The sequence below is a fragment of the Pantherophis guttatus genome, chromosome 9 (assembly GCF_059756535.1).
Source record: "Pantherophis guttatus breed Tessera chromosome 9, ASM5975653v1, whole genome shotgun sequence".
Classification (NCBI taxonomy): Eukaryota; Metazoa; Chordata; class Lepidosauria; order Squamata; family Colubridae; genus Pantherophis; species Pantherophis guttatus.
This window is the reverse complement of record NC_142071.1, coordinates 6,026,922-6,048,073: the sequence shown is the minus strand read 5'-3', so window position 1 is coordinate 6,048,073 and position 21,152 is coordinate 6,026,922. Positions and strand designations below refer to the sequence as shown.

The following is a 21,152-nucleotide window of genomic DNA, read 5'->3' as shown; positions in this document are numbered from 1 at the left end:
CTCTGCTAAACAAATAATTCCCTCAATACTGTCAAACTGTTTACTAAGTCTGCGCTACTATTAATCTTCTCATCGTTCCCACCACCCATCTCCTTCCACTTATGACTGTATGACTGTAATCTTATTGCTGGTATCCTTACGATTTATATTGATATTGTTTCCTGATTGCTTATTTGTAACCTATGACTATCATTAAGTGTTGCATCTTATGATTCTTGATGAATGTATCTTTTCTTTTATGTACTCCGAGAGCGTATGCACCAAAGACAAATTCCTTGTGTGTCCAATCACACTTGGCCAAAAAAATTCTATTCTATTCTATTCTATTCTATTCTATCCTATCCTATCCTATCCTATCCTATCCTATCCTATCCTATCCTATCCTATTCTATTCTAATATTAGCATCTTGTCAAGTGAAGATGATGTTTTTACAGCATTTGTTGTATTTCTATTTTCGTGTTGGACATTCAAATATTTGCATCCTTAGAGACATAAGCAATACTTTTTTGTAATGCATAAATGGTCATTCTTAGCTCAGGGAGCATCTGCAATCCTTGGACTAACCAGTCCAATGTCTTTTTGGAAGAATTGGTTTCCTGCCTTCTGCCTGGACTCCTATAGATTTTGTTCTGGCTTTAAATGTGGTAACGTGCTGATGGAAAATGCAAAAATAAGGATTTTTGTGAAAATTGGTTTGGTTTTAATTACAGCTTTCTGGCTGTAAAAAGTGGAATTGTATATCCATGGCCAGAATGTTTGGTCCTTTGGCATTGTGATCGCAGAATGGGAAGCAGGATCTCGAATTTGCTAGGAACTGAACTGAAAAAGAAATGAATCCAGTCTGTGCATGGTTATCTGCTTTCATTCAGCTGAACCATATGATTTTGATTCTTTGTATGGCAGACGATCGGGAGGTTATTTGAGTATCCCTTGGATTATACGAGCTCCAATTGGCTTGGCAAAATCTGTGCGCCAAGAGAGAGAGAGAGATGGAGAATGTACTAGAAAGAGAACTTTCAAAAGAAGCTTGAGGTTAAAACAATTTATATAACAATAATTTTTCTAAAAAAAATCTCTAGCACATGCAGCAGACTTTATGGAGACCAGATGTTTAAACATTAAAGTTGCCAGCTGAGCTGATGGAACAAGGAGAGACAGGGAGGAATCGTCCATCATAATAGCCAACTTTCCTCTATACCAGAGGTCTCCAAACTTGGCAACTTTAAGACTTCTGGACTTCAACTCCCAGAATTCCCCAGCCAACCATGGGGAAGTCTGTTGGCTTCCTGCTGGCTTTCCACAAGCAAAGTCACTGGGGAAGCCAGTGGGAAATCAGAAGTTGCAGTCATGAAAGATCCTCACTTAAATGACTTCCTCGATCCTTATTTAATGGTGGCAACCAGGGCATCCGAAATGACCATCGCTAAGTGGCACAGCCATATGGTTTTTCAGTTTACAACCACATCACTTAATGATGGACTTTCCAGTCCCAGTTAGCATTGTTAAACAAAGACTGCCTTTATGGTAGCTGATTTTAGGAAAAGATTTTCCCACACTTTTGCAAGCATCCATATGAACTTCCTGAAAGCAGGTGGAGACTAATGAATATTTTTTTTGTATTTATTTATTTTTATTCATAAACGTTTTGAATAAAGTGTATTGTCAGGGTATATCATTTACAAAAGAAAAACAAAAAGAGAACAAAAAGAAATATTAACACACATACTGGTAACAATAGTAATAATATAACAGAATAGTTTTGACTAAATTTCTCTTTATATTAGCTTATTTATAATTCTGTTAAATTATATTGGCATATTTATAATTATAAACCATCTTTATATTTAATTCCTATATAGCAATAATCTTTCTTCATCTAATTTCTACCTCTTATCTCTAATCGTTCATAAAATCTATTCCATATCAAGTAATATCCTGTGTCTTCTTTGTCTTTTATTTTTAAAGTCAATCTGTCCATCTCTGCACAGTCTAATATTTTCCAAATTGCATCCTCATCCGATGGGGTGTTTTTCCAATATTGTGCAAATACAATCCTTGTTGCTGTCAGTAAATGCAAAACTAATTATATAGTCCCCTTAACCCTCCGGCTGTCAGCTTTGGAAGCCATGTTAGGCCGGAAGCTTCAATGCTGCCACCTTCTCATGTGTAGGAAAGTAGGAGAGGGAATTAAGGAGAGGGGTTGTTAGTAGACATAATAGTATTCTTCCTGTCGGTCAAGGTCAGTGCGATCCAGCATCTGGAGAAGGAGTGGTCAGGGGGCTGGATCGAGATGGAGCATGTGATCGACTAGGGGGAAAGGGGATGGTTTTGGGAGTTTTGACTTACTGAAGGAAAACCCGGGCTTTTCAGATTCGGGTTTTTCCAGATGTGCTAGTTTGCCTATTCTAGTAAAGAGAACTTGGGAAAAATGTTTGCTTCTGCATCTTTTTTTTTTATTGAAAAAGTTTTTCAAATACAAATTTTTCCCCCTTTTTCCCCCCCTCCTCCCTAACCCCCCTCACCCCCACTTCCCCTTTGACTTCTTCATAATAAAACCCAAATTCATAACAGATTATATCATACTTTGCTATCCACTTACTCCATCTCCATATACTGACCCTTTCTTTCTAATAAAATTATCATACCCCCCTTATACTATGCTGTAATATGCATTTCAAAGTGACATTCTATTATAACAATGTCTAATAACTCCTGATTTAACATAATAATATTATTATATCTCCCAATTTAACAATTTCCGCTCGTGATCTACCCTTTTACTACCCCCCATACGATATAACATTTCAAAGCATACTTCCACTCTAAAACTATTCAATAAATCCTAATTTAACACTTATTCAATTCAACTAATTTCCTTCCCCCCCCTTCATTACATACATTCAGATCTAAACATAATATCCCTTTTCTTTAAACTAAACAATCCGTAACCTATCCTATCTCCACCCACTTTCCTACAAAATTACCATAATTATTCTTAATATCTTTATTCTTCTGCCCACTCCCCTAGAAGAATATTCCCTTATGTAAATAAAATCCTAAAAGAAAAAAAGAACTTTTTGCTTGTAATCCATATAACATCTTCTGTAATATCCTTCAACTGGATGATAAATTCCATCACCCATGTTAGGGTAACATCGCATCCTTATTCCAACAGTATTTTCAGAATCTTCAATTACCATCTGCCCCCATCAGTAACGAATATCTTCATATTGGAAGAAAGAAACAAAAAAAGCCCCCAAGAACCATCCGAGTGGCTTCTGCATCTTTACTTGGAGTTAGGGGTTTTCTGGAACTCTGACACCGGCATTATAACCAACAAAAATATTTCTGGTTTCAGATCTATATGTTGCTTAATCATCTTTTCCAACCAAGTATGTATTTTCTTCCAATATTTTCTTGCTTTCAGACAAGTCCACCACATATGATAATAAGTACCTGGAGTCTGATTGGGAGACTAATGAAAATTTTGAAATACAGTGTGATCCAGCTTCAATGGACAGTTCATGAATATGGTTATTTTTAGGACTCTGGCAGGAGCGTAGAGTTTGATGGGGAACTTGGATGGTATCTTACAGTGCAAATAATTTTGGAGACTGAATAGGGGCAAGGATTGAATTCTTAACACTGAGAGGCAGTTTGGGGTAGTGGTTAAAGTGCTGGATTAGAAAATGGGAGACTGTGAGTTCTACCCTTCCTTAAGCGAAAAAAAACAGCTGAAGGAGTTGGGCCACCTGGTTCAGCATCTCTTTATTTATTTATATTTATTATTTATTTATTTATTATATTTCTATACCGCCTTTCTCCCGTAGGACTCAAGGCGGTGTACAGTCAAGAAAAATATAGACACACAAACATCATAAAATTGCTAATTAAAATTATTACTTAGTTTGGTCAATTAAATAAAACCCAGAATTATATCTAAAAACATTTAAAAAAAAAAAAAAAGGTTTGCCATGGATGTCTCTTTGTCTTCTCTGGTTGCGGAGGAATTCTTAGCTCTTTCGTTGTTTGTAAAACGTTCAAATTCTTTTTCTCTAACAATTGACAGCCTTCTTTGAAGTCCTTCTTCAAAGATTCTTTTTTACTGCTTTAATTTGGAAAAAAATAATAATGTAAACATACAAAGGCACATCAAGATCCAAAGAGAAAATCCTCCAGATTCGTTGCAAACCTTAAGCCCTGAGCACAAATTTAGAGATGCTTAAGAGTAAGTTGGAGGGACACGGTGGCTGAGTGGCTAAGAGGCTGAGCTTGTCGATCAAAAGGTCAGCAGTTCAGCGGTTTGAACCCTAGCGCTGCGTAACAGGGTGAGCTCCCGTTCCTTGTCCCAGGTTCTGTCAACCTAGCAGTTCAAAAGCAGGTAAAAAATGCAAGTAGAAAAATAGGGACCACCTTTGGTGGGAAGGGAACAGCGTTCTGTGCACGTTTGGCATTGAGTCATGCCAGCCACATGACCACGGAGACGTCTTCGGACAGCGCTGGCTCTTCGGCTTTGAAACGGAGATGAGCACCGCCCCCTAGAGTCAGGAACGACTAGCGCATATGTGCGAGAGGAACCTTTACCTTTAAGAGAAAGTGGGGCTTAAAAGGGGGTCTTTGCTGCCTACTTTGTGTCACAAGCTGTGCAGTGAATCCGCAGTGTTTGACGAATAGCAATGCTTACGTTAAATGTACTGTATTGTAAAGACCGTACTTTTCAAATCCATTCCGTTTGAAAATGTCAGCTCCTTTTCTCCTTTCTGTTTTCCAGCTGCCTTTATAGGAGATATCGCCTTGGATGAGGAAGACCTGAAGTTGTTCCAGGTGGACAGAATTGTGGACCTCACACGGCATAAAATTGAAAGAACTGCTACAAATACTTCAGGTAGGGTTAATAATCTTCATAATGTTGAATAGAATAGAGTAGAGTAGAGTAGAGTAGAGTAGAGTAGAGTAGAGTAGAGTAGAGTAGAGTAGAGTAGAATAGAATTCTTTATTGGCCAAGTGTGATTGGACACACAAGGAATTTGTCTTGGTGCATACGGTCTCGGTGTACATAAAAGAAAAGATATGGTCGTCAAGAATCATATGATACGGCTACGCGTGCCACAGGTTCGCCATCACGGGTGTAGGGTTTCCTGCTTGGGTGGAGGTTGGACTAGAAGACCTCCAAGGTCCCTTCCAACTCTGTTAATCTTAATAGCATCTATTAATTTTAAAACCAAGTCTGTGTACAGTAGATCTACAGGCTGTTTGCTTTTCTAGTAGAAATGAAGTTATGTTAACATTTGCCTCTCTCACCATCCATAAATCCTTTTAGTGGAGCTGACAATAATTAACTTTTACATTTATTCTTCGCTGCCAACCACAACTTGCATTATGAAGACTGCAGTCCCAGACTTACAATTTAAAACACTTGCTGAATATTGTGGAATGACTTCCCAATTAAAATACCGTATTTATTTGGACTATAAGATGCACCGGAGTATAAGACGCACCAAGATTTCGAAGAGGAAAACAAGAAAAAATATATAGATTTTGGCCTCAGTGCATCCGTTTTTTGTCCTCCTCAGCCCCCAGGAGCACTCTGCAGGCCTCCCAAACCCTCTGCGCATCCCGTTTTTGCCCTCCCAAACCCCCCCAACGCACTGTGTTTTTGCCCTCCCCAGCCTCCAGGAGCACTCTGCAGCAGGGGTGGGTTCTAAAAATTTTTACTACCAGTTCTGTGGGCGTGGCTTATTTTGTGGGCATGGCTTGATGGTCATGTGACAATTCTTTAGGATTTAGCAGAGGTACTGGTCTATCAGGCTTTTAACTGCTTGCAGAGCTGTACCGGGCTACCCATTTGTTTTTGGAGGCACCGGTCTACTCATTTGTTTTTGGAGGCACCGGTCTACCACCACACTGCCATTTAACACTGATCAGCTGTAGGGCAGCCCTTTGAAGTCCCGCGGCAAGAGTTTAAACAGTTTTTTTCCTTCTAGCCGATCAGCTGGGACTCGGGAGGCAGCAATAGATTGGGGGTGGGGGCAAATAAAAGGTAAGAATACCATGTGGGGGGGCGGGGGGGAGGGCCCAGCTCCAGAACAAAGAGAACTGGTTCGGTGACGTCATATCGTCACCGCTACCGGCTCGGCCGAACCAGGAGGAACCCACCACTGCTCTGCAGGCCTCTCAAACCCTCTGCACATCCCATTTTTGCCCTCCCAAACCCCCCAATGCGTTGTGTTTTTGCCCTCCCCAGCCCCCAGGAGCACTCTGCAGGCCTCCCAAATCCTCTGTGCATCTCGTTTTTGTGAAAACCGGGCCTGTTTTTGGCAAAAACTGGACATGCAGGGTGGGGTTTCGGGAGCCCAAAAATGACTGTATTCAGTGTATAAGATACACCAACATATACATTCGGTGTATAAGATACACCACCCTCTTTTATGGGGGGGAAAGTGTGTCTTATACTCCAAAAAGTACGGTATGTATGACTAGTCAATTATGGTCGTAAATCGAGGACTACCTGTATAGACCTTTTGCAGAGAAGGCCTTCCCCGAGGGCTTAACCAAAGATGACAAAAGTGATGAGCAAAAGTCACTGCAGGAAAAATAAACAAGAGCGTGAACACAGACTGTTCCATCCATCATGTTCCTGCGAACAGAAAAATCAGACATTTGCAATACTTGCTGTTAGCTCAGCTGCTGTTCCTGCAGAGATTTGAAAGCGGGCGCAGTCACCCTGGCACACGTCCACTGATAACATTGGCAGGGTCCTGGGTCATCAGGGGGGAAAAAAAAGACAAAAGTAGCAAAGCTACCGACCCTCTTTAAGGAGGGGCAAGTGATCAGCTGTGCTTTTCTTTTAGTAGGACAATGGTGTGAAGGATTTTTCTTTGGACTCTAGAAATCTCCCTACCGTTGACATTTGCTCAACTGTAGATGAATGTCCGCAAGAAATATATATATATATATGTACCTTTGGGTCATTGTTGACTCCTGGCAACTACCTGGACTGGTCCCCACGGTATTCTTTAGGAAGTTTTTAGGAAGTGTCTTCTTGCCTTCCTTTTTTCTTCTTCCTAAGATTGAGAGAGAAACGCTGGCTCCAAGCCATCCTGTTGGCTTCATGTAGAACTCATGATCTCCAGATTTTTAGCCTGGTGCCTTTGTCCCTACATCAAAGTAGCCTTTCCATAAGAGAAAAGGAGTGAAAAACTATGGGATCCATAGCAGGGGTCTCCAACCTTGGCAACTTTAAGACTTGTGGACTTCAACTCCCAGAATTGCTGGCTGAGGAATTCTGGGAGTTGAAGTCCACAAGTCTTAAAGAAGCCACGGTAGGAGATCCTTGATCCATAGTATATCCATCCTACGCAAATTGGCCATCCCAGATATGCTCTTCAAGTGTTAACGGTTGGCCCTGTTGGTTTTAACTCACAAATGCTGTGGACTTTTGAACAAAGGGATGGTCAGCGTCATCAGTCTTGAAGGTAATAGTTGGATTGTGGGAAAGAGTGTCCTGTCTTCTTTGTGGACTTCTGGTTGGAATGATGTGACCAAAATGGAACCAAGAGTAGCAATAGCAATAGTGCTTAGACTTATATACTGCTTTACGGTGCTTTACAGCCCTCTCTAAGTCGTTTACAGAGTCAGTATATGGCCCCCAACAATCTGGATCCTCATTTTACCCACCTCAGAAGGACGGAAGGCTGAGTCAACCTTGCGCCAGTCAAACTGCTGACAGTGGGCAGAGTTAACCTGCAACACTAACCATAATGGCACCAACCTGTTGCCAGCGGAGTCAGACAGTGAGGAGGCTGGGGAGGAACATGGGGCAGTCCTGGAGTCTGGGGAAGGCCCGGATGAGGGTTCGGAGGCAGAGATAGAGCCAGGGCCATCTGGGAATGATGCACGGACTCCGGAGCCTCCAGAGTCGGACAGCAGAGAGGCAGAGGCATAGGAGGAACCTGTTCCTAGTGTGTGCGTGCGCAGAGCTGCCAGAAGGCAAGAGCAGCTAAAGCAAAAGGGACGACTCGGGAGTAAGGCCAGGAGATGATTGACCCCTCCCATAAGGCTTGGCCCATAAGGCTGGCCTGGCCTAACTCTCCCTTTTAAATTTTTAATCTGTTTTACAAATTGGGTGTTTTAAATTTGTTTTCGGGCAAAATGAGGACCCAGTTTGTGGGGGCAATAAGCTGACTTTGTATAAATATACAAAAGTATGAAGGCTATTGCTGAATGCACTGTAAGCCGCCCTGAGTCTCCGGAGAAGGGCGGCATATAAATCAAATTAAAAAAATTTTTTTTAATAATTTTAATGGACTTTTAATGTTTGTATTATCTGTATTTTATCTTGGCTGTTCACCGCCCTGAGTCCTCCGGGAGTAGGGCGGTATAGAAATTAGATAGATAGATAGATGATAGATAGATAGATAGATAGATAGATAGATAGATAGATAGATAGATAGATAGATAGATAAGGCTTAAAAGAGGAGCAAAAGCACGTGGACCCTTTGCAGGAAAGCAACGTTGTTAATTCTGTTCCCAGTCGGCATCTTTATTTGATTCTGGAATCCATGTGGCTTTGCCAAGTAGGTCTTTGGCAGCATGTCAAGGGAGATAAAAGTTGGTGAAGGATTTCCCCCGAAGGACTTTTTGCAACTAATTGGGACTCAGCTGTGAATGTAAGTAATTCACAGCTGTTGCAATAAAAGAGGTTTTGGGGACTACTCGTGTGTTTTAATAACTCAGGAAGCCAAGGTCACAACACAACCCTCAACCAGCATCTCACCTAATTTAATAAGAGCAGACAGGTCTTGTCATTTCAGTTAGATCCAGACAACCAATTCAAACCTATTCCCCACCTCCTGGTTTTCCAAACCTCACTATCAGAACAAATAATTAAATTCTTTTTAACTGGTTTTGAGCCTGCAGAACAAAACTCTTAGCTGTGTCTTTGGTTAAATAAGCCGATTTTGATTTGTGAAAGTTGTGGGGGGCTAACCAATTTGCCTAGCCTACCGTTTGGGACAGCTAAATTACTGTCTGTCTTAGAGACCATTACGATTTGGCACAGGGGTGACAGAGGAAGTGAAATCCCTTGGCAGTAGCTGGCTCAATTGTTTGTTTCAGGAGGCTGCAGTGGGTTGACATGTCTGTGTCACAAAAGGTTGGATGTTCGGAATGACCCCCCCCCCTCTTCTCTGTGACAGCCCCTCAAATTTTGGAAGACTGCTATCACGTCACCCCTGGTCCTTCTCTTCATTAGAATGCACAATAGCAACTTCCCATTCTCAGTTCAGAACTGCAGGAGAAAGGAAGGCCAGTTCCTCATCCTCACGATTTCTACTGGCTTTCCACTTGGAAAAATTTTGGGTGGCTGGTCTCAACAGACAGTAAAAGGACGATGAGATCCAGGGTATTGAAGTTTGGACTTAGGAAGAAGGCCGTGCTTTATAGTTTAGTTAGTTTAGTTTAATTTTATTGAATTTGTATACCGCCCTACTCCCGAAGGACTCAGGGCGGTGAACAGCCATAGAATAAAACAATATAAATACAAAATTTAAAATAGAATAAAACAAATTAAATAATTTGGCTGAAAAATTTAAAACCCCAATACTTTAAAACCAAATTTAAAATTTCCATTTAAAAAGGGGAAAGACTTAGGACAGGCCAGCCTGATGAAACAAGAAAGTCTTGAGCGCGCGACAGAAGGTACGCAGATCCGGGATCCTCCGTATCTCTGGGGGGAGCTCGTTCCAGATAGTAGGTGCCCCCACAGAGAAGGCTCTCCCCCTAGGGGCTGCCAGTCGACATTGTTTGGCCGACGGCACCCGGAGGAGCCCCTCTCTATGGGAGCATACTGGTCGGTGGGAGGCTATTGGTGGTAGCAGGCGGTCCCATAAATAATCAGGTCCTAAACCATGGAGCGCTCTAAAGGTGATAACCAAAAACTTGAAGCGCACTCAGAAGACCACCGGGAGCCAGTGCAGCTCGCGCAGGAGAGGTGTTACATGGGAGCGCCATGTCACTCCCATCACCACCCGCGCGGCCGCACTCTGCGCCAGTTGGAGCCTCCGAGTGCTCCTCAAGGGGAGCCCCATGTAGAGAGCATTACCGTAGTCCAGAACAAGCTGATCATCCAATGACCTTTGGCAAGTTCAACACAATTTTTTTTAGCAGATTTGGGTTCATGCAACGGGTTAAGCCCTGGGGAAGAAGCGGTGCTCACAAATCATATAGATCAGGGGTGTCGAACTCAATTTCACTGAGGGCCACATCAGGATTGTGGTTGACCTCGGGGGGGGGGAGAGGGGATGGCGTGGCAGACTGGGTGGATGTGGCCAACTGGGTGGGCATCAGTGGTGAAATCCAAATTTTTTTACTACCGGTTCCGTGGACGTGGCTTAGTGCGACTTGGTGGACATGGCTTGGTGGGCATGGCAGGGGAAGGATACTGCAAAATCTCCATTCCCACCCCACTCCAGGGGAAGAATATTGCAAAATCTCCATTCCCACCCCATTCCAGGGGAAGGATGTTGCAAAATCTCCATTCCCACCCCACTCTGGGGCCAGCTGGAGGTGGTATTTGCCGGTTCTCTGAACTGCTCAAAATTTCCGCTACGGGTTCTCCAGAACCTGTCAGAACCTGCTGGATTTCACGCCTGGTGGGCATGGCCAGCTTGACACCACTCCCCAAACTGCTGGCATGTTTCTTCTTTCCATTTGGTAGACCGGACCAAAGCCATGCTGGCCCGATGTTTCCTCTTGGCATTGGGTAGACTGGGCCGAAACCACACGGGCCAGCCCCTTACATTTTCCAGGACAGTCCTGTGGGCCGGATGCTGGCCGCAGGCCTTGTGTTCGACACCCCTGATTTCAATTGTTGTCTCATCACAGGGAAAGATGCAAACAGCACCAGCATCCGACCTGGAAGGCAGCAGAGGAGAAGATGGAAACAGGGCTGGGGACGACCTCGAACTCGGCGGGCTGCCACTTCCCGCCCCGAAAGGGTGTGGCCAGATGGAGTCATTCCATACGTGATCAGCGGAAATTTCAGCGGTGAGTTGGAATTTGAAGAGGAGTTTAAAATGTTCATTCGTGACGGGTTTCTGCTTTGAGACCCAACTCTTTCCTTCTCTACATTTCGTGGGTATTAATGGGTGTTATAAAAGCTCTTGGCATATTTCCAAGAGATGGCTTTTAATTGCGCAATGCAATTTTGTTAACACAATTTTAACATCATTATCTCCTCTCGGTGACTAGTCTGACTTTTCCCACTGCTGTTCTTCCCTCTTTGTGGAGGGAGGGAGAGTTGTTACAGAAGAAAATGGCAAAATAACTGCAAATGTCTTTTGCGTTTGACAGGTGCATTGTTACTCCCTGAAAATTAATATTCATATGCCAAATGCATAATATATTGGAGTGTTTGCAGCTGGGCCATCCTTGTTTCCCTTTCTCTTCGTTCCCTTTCTCGTAGCAATTGAGAAATCCTTGAATCACAATTTGATCTTCTCTTGAGGAGCTATTGAAAAGAGGAAATAGGCGAGGAAAGGGAAGAGATAAATGGATTTCGTGCAGCTGTTCCAAATGGAACATCATCTTTAGAAATTGCTCTTATTCTGGCCAGAATCGGCAACTGCCATCTCTTTAATTTTTGAATACAGCTGTATTTTTTTTTAGATGGAATCGAAGCTTGAGGGACATTTGTTCATGAGTCTGTGACGTATCTATTGTGCTTTATAATCTAGCCTTGTACTGTATGTACCTGTCCACAGTGTCCCTGAAATGGACAGATCGGGGTGGGTTGCCTCAGGAACAGCCAATCTTTTGATATTTCTGATCATATTGTACAATTCAACTTTAGTCCTAAGGCCAGATACAAACAAAACACTGAATAAAAGTTACATCTATCTGTCTGTCTATCATCTATATCTATCTATCTGTCTGTCTATCTATCTATCTATCTATCTATCTATCTATCTATCTATCTACTATCTGTCTGTCTATCTATCATCTATTATCCATCATCTATCAATCATCTCTCTCTTAACTATCTATCTATCTATCTATCTATCTATCTATCTATCTATCTATCTATCTAACTATTATCTATCTATCTATCTATCTATCTATCTATCTATCTATCTATCATCTATTATCCATCATCTTTCAATCATCTCTCTCTTAACTATCTATCTATCTATCTATCTATCTATCTATCTATCTATCTATCTATCTATCTATCTATCTAATCTATCTATCTACCTACTTACCTACCTATTATCTGTCTGTCTGTCTGTCTGTCTGTCTGTCTGTCTATATCTATCTATCTATCATCTATCATCTATCTATCTCCTATTTATTATCTATCATTGTCTGTCTATTTATCTATCTTCTATTATCTGTCTGTCTGTCTGTCTATCATTATTATCCATTATCTATCAATCATCTTTCTCTTATTTATCTATCTATCTATCTATCTATCTATCTATCTATCTATCTATCTATCTATCTATCTAATCTTCTATTATCTGTCTGTCTGTCTATCTAAATAAAATACTATCAATGAAGTTCCAGTCCTAAGTAATTGTACAACACATCGTACAAATGGTAGCACAGAACTGGGTGACTTGAGCACTTTTTTTCAAATCCTTGCCCGAGAATAGTAGAATTAAATAGAAATCATGCTCTTTATCTGGAATTTTCTTTTCAAGAAAATTTAATTATTTATTAATTAAATTAATTTGCTGCCTCTCTCACCATGGGGCTACTCTAGGTGGTTTGCAGTAATATAAAGGAAGAAAAATGAAAGGAGTGTAAACAGAACAGAAGTAAAATAATGGAACAAATAGAATAAACAACGACAAAGGAACACAACAAGAATAACTGCATCAATAAAAGTGGATGGGTAGAGAGCAGGGAGAGGAGTCTGCCATCAAACTAGCAGCCACCAGTATACAAGTAGTCCTCGACTTACAACAGTTTGTTTAATGAGCCTTCAAAGTTACAACGGAATTGAAAAAAGTAACTTTTGACAATTTTTCACATGCCAACCATTGCAGCATCCCCCTGATCACAAGATCAAAATGCAGATGCTTGGCAACTGGTTCATTTTTATGACGGTTGCAGTGTCTCAGGGTCATACGATCCTCTTTTTACGACCTTCTGACAAACAAAATCAATGGAGAAGCCAGATGCACTTAATAATCGTGTGACTAAGTTAACAGGTGCAGTGATTCACTTAGCAACTGTGGCAAAAAAAAGTCGCAAGATAGGGCAAAACTCACTTAACAAGTGTCTCACTGAGCAACATAAATTTTGGGCTCAGTTGTGGTCGTAAGTCGAGAACTACCTATAATAGCGTATAACCTAGAGTTTCTGTTGAACCATCGGGCATAACTGAAGATACATAGGAATATCCTCAAAACAGACCCTTAAAATTGGACTGAGTTGGCATGCTCTGGGTCTTATCTACCAAACAATATCATTTGAACTTCTCTATCACAGCACTAAAAGGGACGTGGCGGCTCAGTGGGTAAGACGCTGAGCTTGTTGATCAGAAGGTTGGCAGTTCAGCGGTTCGAATCCCTAGTGCTGCGTAACGGGGTGAGCTCCCGTGACTTGTCCCAGCTTCCGCCAACCTAGCAGTTCGAAAGCACGTAAAAAATGCAAGTAGAAAAATAGGGACCACCTTTGGTGGGAAGGGAACAGCGTTCCGTCTGCCTTTGGCATTGAGTAATGCCGGCCACATGACCACGGAGACGTCTTTGGACAGTGCTGGCTCTTTGGCTTTGAAACGGAGATGAGCACCGCCCCCTAGAGTCGGGAACGACTAGCACATATGTGCGAGGGGAACATTGACCTTTCTCACAGCACTTGCCTCCTGGAACAGTATCTTCATAGAGGTTCATATGGCTCTCATTCTGATCAAATTTAAATAAACTCTGAAAAGTTGGCTTTTTCCCCAGGCCATCTGGGTTATCTGCTAATGGATGATTCAGAGTTTTGATCTCTTTAGTGGAGAGGGCCATCTCTTCTTCCTAAGAATCCACGTCATTGTTTTCTAGAAAATAGAATTCTTTATTGGCCAAGTGTGATTGGACACACAAGGAATTTGTCTTCGGTGCATAAGCTCTCAGTGGACATAAAAGCTATAAGTGATCAATCATGATCGCCGTCATCATAAAAATACATTCATCATTAAATCATAAGATACAACACTTAGTGATAGTCATAGGATACTAAAGAAACAATCAAGATAAATCATACTAAGATACTAAATAAAACAATATATATTGTAAAGATACAAACAACAAAATTATTGTCTTAAGCAGAAAAGGAGTTAGGTAATAGAGAAGAAGGGATGTGGTGGCTCAGTGGCTAAGACGCTGAGCTTGTCAATCGAAAGATTGGCAGTTCAGCGGTTCGAATCCCTAGTGCCGCGTAACGGGGTGAGCTCCCGTTACTTGTCTCAGGTTCTGCCAACCTAGCAGTTCGAAAGCATATAAAAAATGCAACAGGGACCACCTTTGGTGGGAAGGGAACAGCGTTCCGTGTGCCTTTGGCGTTTAGTCATGGCGGCCACATGGCCACGAAGACATCTGTGGACAGCGCTGGCTCTTCAGCTTTGAAACGGAGATGAGCACCGCCCCCTAGAGTAGGGAACGACTAGCACATATGTGCAAGGGGAACCTTTACCTTTACCTTTATTTATTTATTTATTTGTTTGTTTCAATTTCTATACCGCCCTTCTCCAAATAGGACTCAGGGCGGTGAACAGCCAAAGTAAAAAACAGGACATACAAAATTTAAAAACAGTTTAAAATAATTAAATATTTTGGCCGTAAATTAAAACAACCCAATTTAAAATCAATTTAAAAATTCCCTAATAGGGAAGATGAGAATAATGATGGTAATACTGTCTTTTTAGATAGTTTGACAGTGTTGTGGGAATTATTTGCTTAGCAGAGTAATGGCATGGGAGTAAAAACTGTCCTTGTGTCTAGTTGTTCTGGTGTGCAGTGCTCTATAGCGTCGTTTTGAGGGTAGGAGTTGAAACAATTTATGTCCAGGATGCGAGGCGTCTGTAGATATTTTCCTATCCCTCTTTTTGACTCGTGCAGTATACAGATCCTCAATGGAAGGCAGGTTGGTAGCCATTGTTTTTTCTGCATTTCTAATTATCCTCTGAAGTCGGTGTCCATCTTGTTGGGTTGCAGAGTTTTTCATTATGTTCTTCAGAACTGTAGGCTGCATATTTGAAACAATGGACGGAGGGTCTTTTTCTGTCTCCGACCACTTTTGAGACTCTTTCTGTTTCTTACAGGCATTCAGCGAGCTATTTTTCGGCAGGCCATGCGCCATTGGGAGAAGTATACATGCGTGACCTTCTTGGAACGAACCGATGAGGATAGCTACATTGTGTTTACATACAGGCCATGTGGGTAAGCAACAGGAACACTTCGTCATCTGGTCAATTGCGTAAAGTCTTTCTCTAGTACGGAGGAGGAAGCCTTCATACTCTCAAAGTCTCAAAGGCTGGCCAAGGAATATAAAATATTGCCAATTGCTTAATACATTGGACCCAAGGTCAAAGACAGTCGATTGCTCATCCAGTGTCTGTCGTGCAGTCATGTTTATGCCGTCAGAGTTTCTGGAAGAACATTTCCAAAAAAAACTGAATCAGGGATCGGAATGATTTTGAAACCAAGAAGCAGAATCCCAGGAAGGGTAACTTTGTTAAGTAGTTTGCAGAGTAACCCTTCAGTAGCAAGGGTGTGCACATGAAAACGGTTGAGAGTAGTTATGAATAAGCACAGTCACCACACAGATACACTGAGTTGTGATATAGTTTATTTTCAGGAAAAAGTAAAGCATAGTCCAATAAACAGTCCAGGTCATATACATATAAATCAGGAAATAGCCAAAACGACAGTCCAGGGAAAATCCAATAACAAAGTCTTCTTACCAGTTGTAATAGGCATTCACAGTAAACAGTTCTTCTGGACTTGCAAACAGTACCAGACAGAGATATCAGAGAGCAAGAACAACAAAGAGAACAAGCCATGTTTCTAGCTCCCTCTTAAAGAGATTGGCAACAGAGGTAACCAATCAGGACACAGTATGATGCAATACAGCAGTCTTAAAGCTATACAATACAATACAATACACTGCAAACATATATTGATGGTTTATATATTGCCAACATCAACAAGTTAGGTAATAGTCATATTCCTAACAAACTTAACCAGTTTTTAATTTTGCTCTTGGTTATATAATAGTCTCTTAACTCTGATATTAACTTTAAAAAAAACACAATCACCGTGAGTTCTCCATGGCACCATATGAAAGCTGCAAGTATCTCTAGAACATGACACTATCATCTAAATATATAAAAATGGCTGTGTGTGTGTCAGGGGTGGGTTCTACTTACCTTCACTACCGGTTCGCAACGGGAACGCGCGTGCGCATGCGCAGATAGTCAATTATGATGTCTGAGTGGGTGGGCGGAGCCTCCCGCCGCTTTTACTACCGGTTCTAAAGAACTGGACAGAACTGGGAGCAACCCACCGCTGGTGTGTATGTGTTTTCCAGCATAACTCTGGAACGCCTTAAACAATTTCAACCAAACTTGGTACACAGATGACTTTATCTCTGGAAACAAATACTGTGGGGATAAGACACCCCTAGCACCCCTAGGGGTGTGTGTGTGTGTGTGTGTGTGTGTGTGTGTGTGTGTGTGTGTGTGTGTACCAGCATAACTCTGGAACGCCTTGAGTGATTTCAACCAAACTTGGTACACAGATGACTTACTCTCTGGAAAAAAATACTGTGAGGGTAAGACACCCCTAACACTCCTCGAGATAGGTGTGTCTGTGTGTGTGTGTTCTAGCATAACTCTGGAATGCCTGGGCCGCTGAAATGAAAAGCAATTAATTATATCTATAGTGTCAAATCACAGTACTTTTGACAGTGATAGTGTGCATTTTGGATTCAAGTTCTGTTAAGAAACAGCCTGTTGTGCCTTAAAATGGCTTCTACTGTACAACACAGTGGAGTTGCCATGGTAACGGCTTCACAGTACTCCACAAGGGGGCTCCTTCTGGTAAAGGGGATGGGATAAATAAATACCCAGGCAATGCCGGGTTATCAGCTAGTTAGAAATAGAAGCCAACTTGAAGTAAGCATAATATTCCAATTGACTTTATTTATTCCTCCTTCAAGAGCGGAAATAGCAATAGCACTTATACTTATATACCGCTTCATAGTGCTTTATAGCACTCTCTAAGCAATACGCAGAGTTAGCATACTGCCCCCAACAATCTGGGCCCTCATTAAAAAAAAAAAAAAAAAAAAGCTCCATACATGATAACTGAACTTAGATTTGTGGTAGCACTAAATTACAAATCAATTGTATTTGCTTTCTCTTCCTAGCAGAAGTTCAAAGGTTCTAGGAGCCATCTGTAACATTCTCCAAATTAATTTTATTTTGGAATACACTTTTTAATACTTATTTATTTATTTATTTATTTATTTATTTATTTATTTATTTATTTATTTATTTATTGGTTCGATTTTATATGCCGCCCTTCTCCGGAGACTCAGGGCAGCTTCCAATGCGTTAAGCAACAGCCTTCATATTTTTTGTACATACCTGCTTAGTAGGGCTTTCGGCCCCCCCATAAGTGGTGTTCTTTTTTATACAAAGTCAGCTTATTGCCCCCACAATCCGGGTCCTCATTTTACCTACCTCGGAAGGATGGAAGGCTGAGTCAACCTTGAGCCTGGTGAGATTTGAACTTGCAGTAATTGCAGGCAGCTGGTGCTACTTAACAGCACTTTAGTCTGCTGCGCCACCAAGGCTCTTTTTTTTATGTGTATTTATCTTTATTTGGATCACTTTAGAAGGCAAGGACGGACGGACCCTAAAGACATTTGTTCCATGTTTTCTACTTCCATGGTCTTCCTACAAAAGTCATGCATTCAATCTAATTATCATTTGTGCCCAATACAGGTGCTGTTCCTATGTGGGGCGCCGAGGGGGAGGACCCCAGGCCATATCGATTGGGAAAAACTGTGACAAATTTGGCATTGTGGTGCATGAGTTGGGCCACGTGATTGGGTTTTGGCATGAACACACTCGTCCAGACCGAGATGCCCATGTGTCTATCTTTCGTGAAAATATCCAGCCAGGTAAACGCTTTCCTCCTCCTCCTCCTCCTCCTCCTCCCTCCTCCTCCTCCTCCTCCTCCTCCTCCTCCTCCTCCTCCTCCTCCTTCTCCTTCTCCTTCTCCTTCTTCTTCCATCCTAAATGAATCATGAAAACACTCCATATCTGTTCTGCCCCAGCTATGGACCCCAAAGAACGCAGCACACAAACTCTATACAAAGCTTATTTTGCTCAAATAACTTAGTCTTTATCAACCAAAGGCTGTTAATAAACTGTCTTAACAGCCTACCAGAATTCTAAGATAAGGTAATCACAGTCTTACTAGAGTTGGCAGAAAGCCCAGAAACAATTTTGCAGAGAATCCAGACGGGAAGGAGATTGAACTAAAGTTGTTCCCTACAGCTTGCTGCAAGTGGCGTTCCTTCTTAAATAGGCTAAGGGAGTGGCCAATTAGCCCCAAGCCTTATTCTCGAGGAGACCTCATCTGAGGAGCCACTCCTGCCTTTTGGCAGCTCTGCGCGCCCGTGCATTGAGAAGAGGCTCCTCCTCTTCGTCCTCTTCACTTAAAGGAGCTTCTGGAGGTTCTGAAGGCTCTGGCTGAATCCCTACCTCTGGCACCACATCTTCTCCAGCCTCCTCACTGTCCGACTCAAGCGCCAGCTGCACAGGCTGCTTGTGCAGCACCACACCAGCCTCCTCGTTATCGGATCAGCTACAGGACTGGCCCAAATTCCTCCCCAGCCTCCTCACTGTCTGACTCTGCTGCCAGCTCCACTCGCCATCGGCGAGCCACAAAGGTTGCGGAGCAATGTTGAAGGCCAGAAAATGGGGACCCCTTGTCTCTGGTGGGGGAAGGGATGTCTCCCACGGTAGGGGCAATGGCAGAAAAGGTTCCCTTCCTGGACCCCACAGGTGGTAATTCTTTGACTGACAGGGTCCATCATACCCCTTCCCTGCTTGACCAGGTGGGAGGGGCTGATTTAATGGGTCAAAGACAGTTTTGTAGGTAAACCTGGTCCCTATTCCAGGGGTCTCCAACCTTGGCAACTTTACGACTTGTGGGCTTCAACTCCCAGAATTCTTCAGCCAGCATGCGCTGGGTGAGGAATTCTGGGAGTTGAAGTCCACAAGTCGTAAAGTTGCCAAGGTTGGAGACCTCTGCCCTATTCAGTGTAGGGTTATGGGCTCAGATCATGGCTCTGTGTTTTGGGGGATCCCACAGGAGAAACCAGAGGCTGCCATTAACAAGTAGGATGTGCAAGGGAAAACACCGAATTAGATAACTTTTGGGGGGGACAGTATTTGCTCCAGACTCTCTAAGCCAGGGGTGTCAAACTCGATTTTATTGAGGGCCGCATCAAGGTTGTGTTTGACTTTTGGGGGGGCAGGGGGTGTGTGGCAAGCTAGCTGTCAGCGTCTCAGCACTGACATAGAAAAGGGAGGATGAAGCCTGAACTTTTGCCTGCTAAATCCCTTTGAAGATTCGGTCTCCTCGGAGATGAGGAGGGGGGAAACATTCCTGTGAACTGACGGAAAAGGAATCAGGAGAGTGACTTGGAAGATAGCCAATGAGAAGCAGAGAATCGGGGATCGGAAAGGGAGGGATTGGGGGGCAAAGGTCAGTATTGACTGTGAAGAGTCAGGATCAGGTTGCTGTGCTCGAATAAAGAGAAAATTTCCTTAAAGACTGGCAGTTTGGAAGTTCATTTATTTTGAGATAGCATCGAAACCTGACACTAGCTCAACGTCACTCGTGTCAGGGGCGCCTCTGGTGGCCGAAGCAGTCTGCCAGCGAAAACGGACTCCTGAACTCCGTTTTCAGCTGCGATGGCTTCCTGCAACCCTCTGGCAGCAAAAATGGAGCTCAGGAGGGCTGCCCGCGGCCCTTGCAAGCTCCATTTTTGGCTGTGACGACCTCCTGCAACCCTCTACCAGAGCTCTGTTTTTGCTGGCAGGGGCCTTGTGGGCTTGTCCTTTGCTGTCTCCAGAGCAGCCCTACAGGCCAGATCTAAGCACCCCCACGGGCCAGATTCACCCCCCCCCGGCCTTGAGTTTGACACCTCCGCTCTAAGCTATCTTACAATTTTCACGCTTCTTCCCCTTGGTCCTTCTGCAGGGCAGGAGTACAACTTCCTGAAGATGGAACCTGAAGAGGTGGAGTCCTTAGGCGAAACGTACGATTTTGACAGCATCATGCACTACGCCAGAAACACCTTTTCCAAGTGAGACTCCCAATTTGTCTTGTTCACGTAGCCTACACATATTTAGCTTATTTTTCTTCAGCTGAATGACACACCTGGGTTAAAAAAAAAATATTCAAGGTTTAAACGTATTTCATTCCTTACCATATATCTTGAGAATCACCCAAAATAATGGAGGGCCATGAAAGTCCAAGTCAGATTAGATCATCTCATGCTTTCATGGCTAAACGGGACTAGAACTCACTGTCTCCCGCATTCTAGCCTGGTGCCTTAACTACTAGACCAAACTGTCTCTAGATTAGAGAGAGAGAGACAGAGACAGAGAGACAGAGAGATAGAGAGAGGAGAGAGACAGACAGACAGACAGACAGAGAGAGGAGAGAGAGACAGAGACAGAGAGAGACGGAGAGAGAGAGAGAGAGAAAGAGAGAGAGAGAGAGAGAGAGAGAGAGAGAGAGAGAGAGAGAGAGTGAGTGTTAGGACGGATGGATGGAGTCTGGAGCCAGTTTGGTCTAGTGGCACCAGGCTAGAAAGTGGGAGAGAGTGAGTTCTAGTACCGCCGTAGCCATAAAAGCCTGCTGGTGACTTTGGGCCAGTCCCTCTATCTCTCAGCCCTATGAGGGGCTGAGTTGTTGGGAGGAAAATAGGAGGAGGAAGGTAGGTTAGATATATTCGTCGCCTTGAATTATTTGTAAAAATATTAAAAGTGGGGAAGGGAGGGAGGGATGTGAAAGGGAGGGAGGGAGGGAGGAAGGCAGAAGGGAGAAGGAAGGAAGACAGGGAGGGAGAAGGA

The 21,152-nt window shown here is 42.9% G+C and overlaps 1 protein-coding gene across 1 annotated transcript in view; it reads left to right on the top strand.

Moving 5' to 3' along the window:
• Positions 1–21,152, top strand: part of BMP1 (bone morphogenetic protein 1) — a 180,146-nt gene that overhangs the window by 88,134 nt on the left and 70,860 nt on the right. Inside the window, exons 2-6 of the mRNA XM_087875891.1 lie at positions 4,773–4,886; positions 10,886–11,047; positions 15,315–15,432; positions 18,003–18,181; positions 20,275–20,380. Of these exons, the coding sequence (XP_087732017.1) occupies positions 4,773–4,886; positions 10,886–11,047; positions 15,315–15,432; positions 18,003–18,181; positions 20,275–20,380 (679 nt within the window). The remainder of the gene's footprint in view (positions 1–4,772; positions 4,887–10,885; positions 11,048–15,314; positions 15,433–18,002; positions 18,182–20,274; positions 20,381–21,152) is intronic.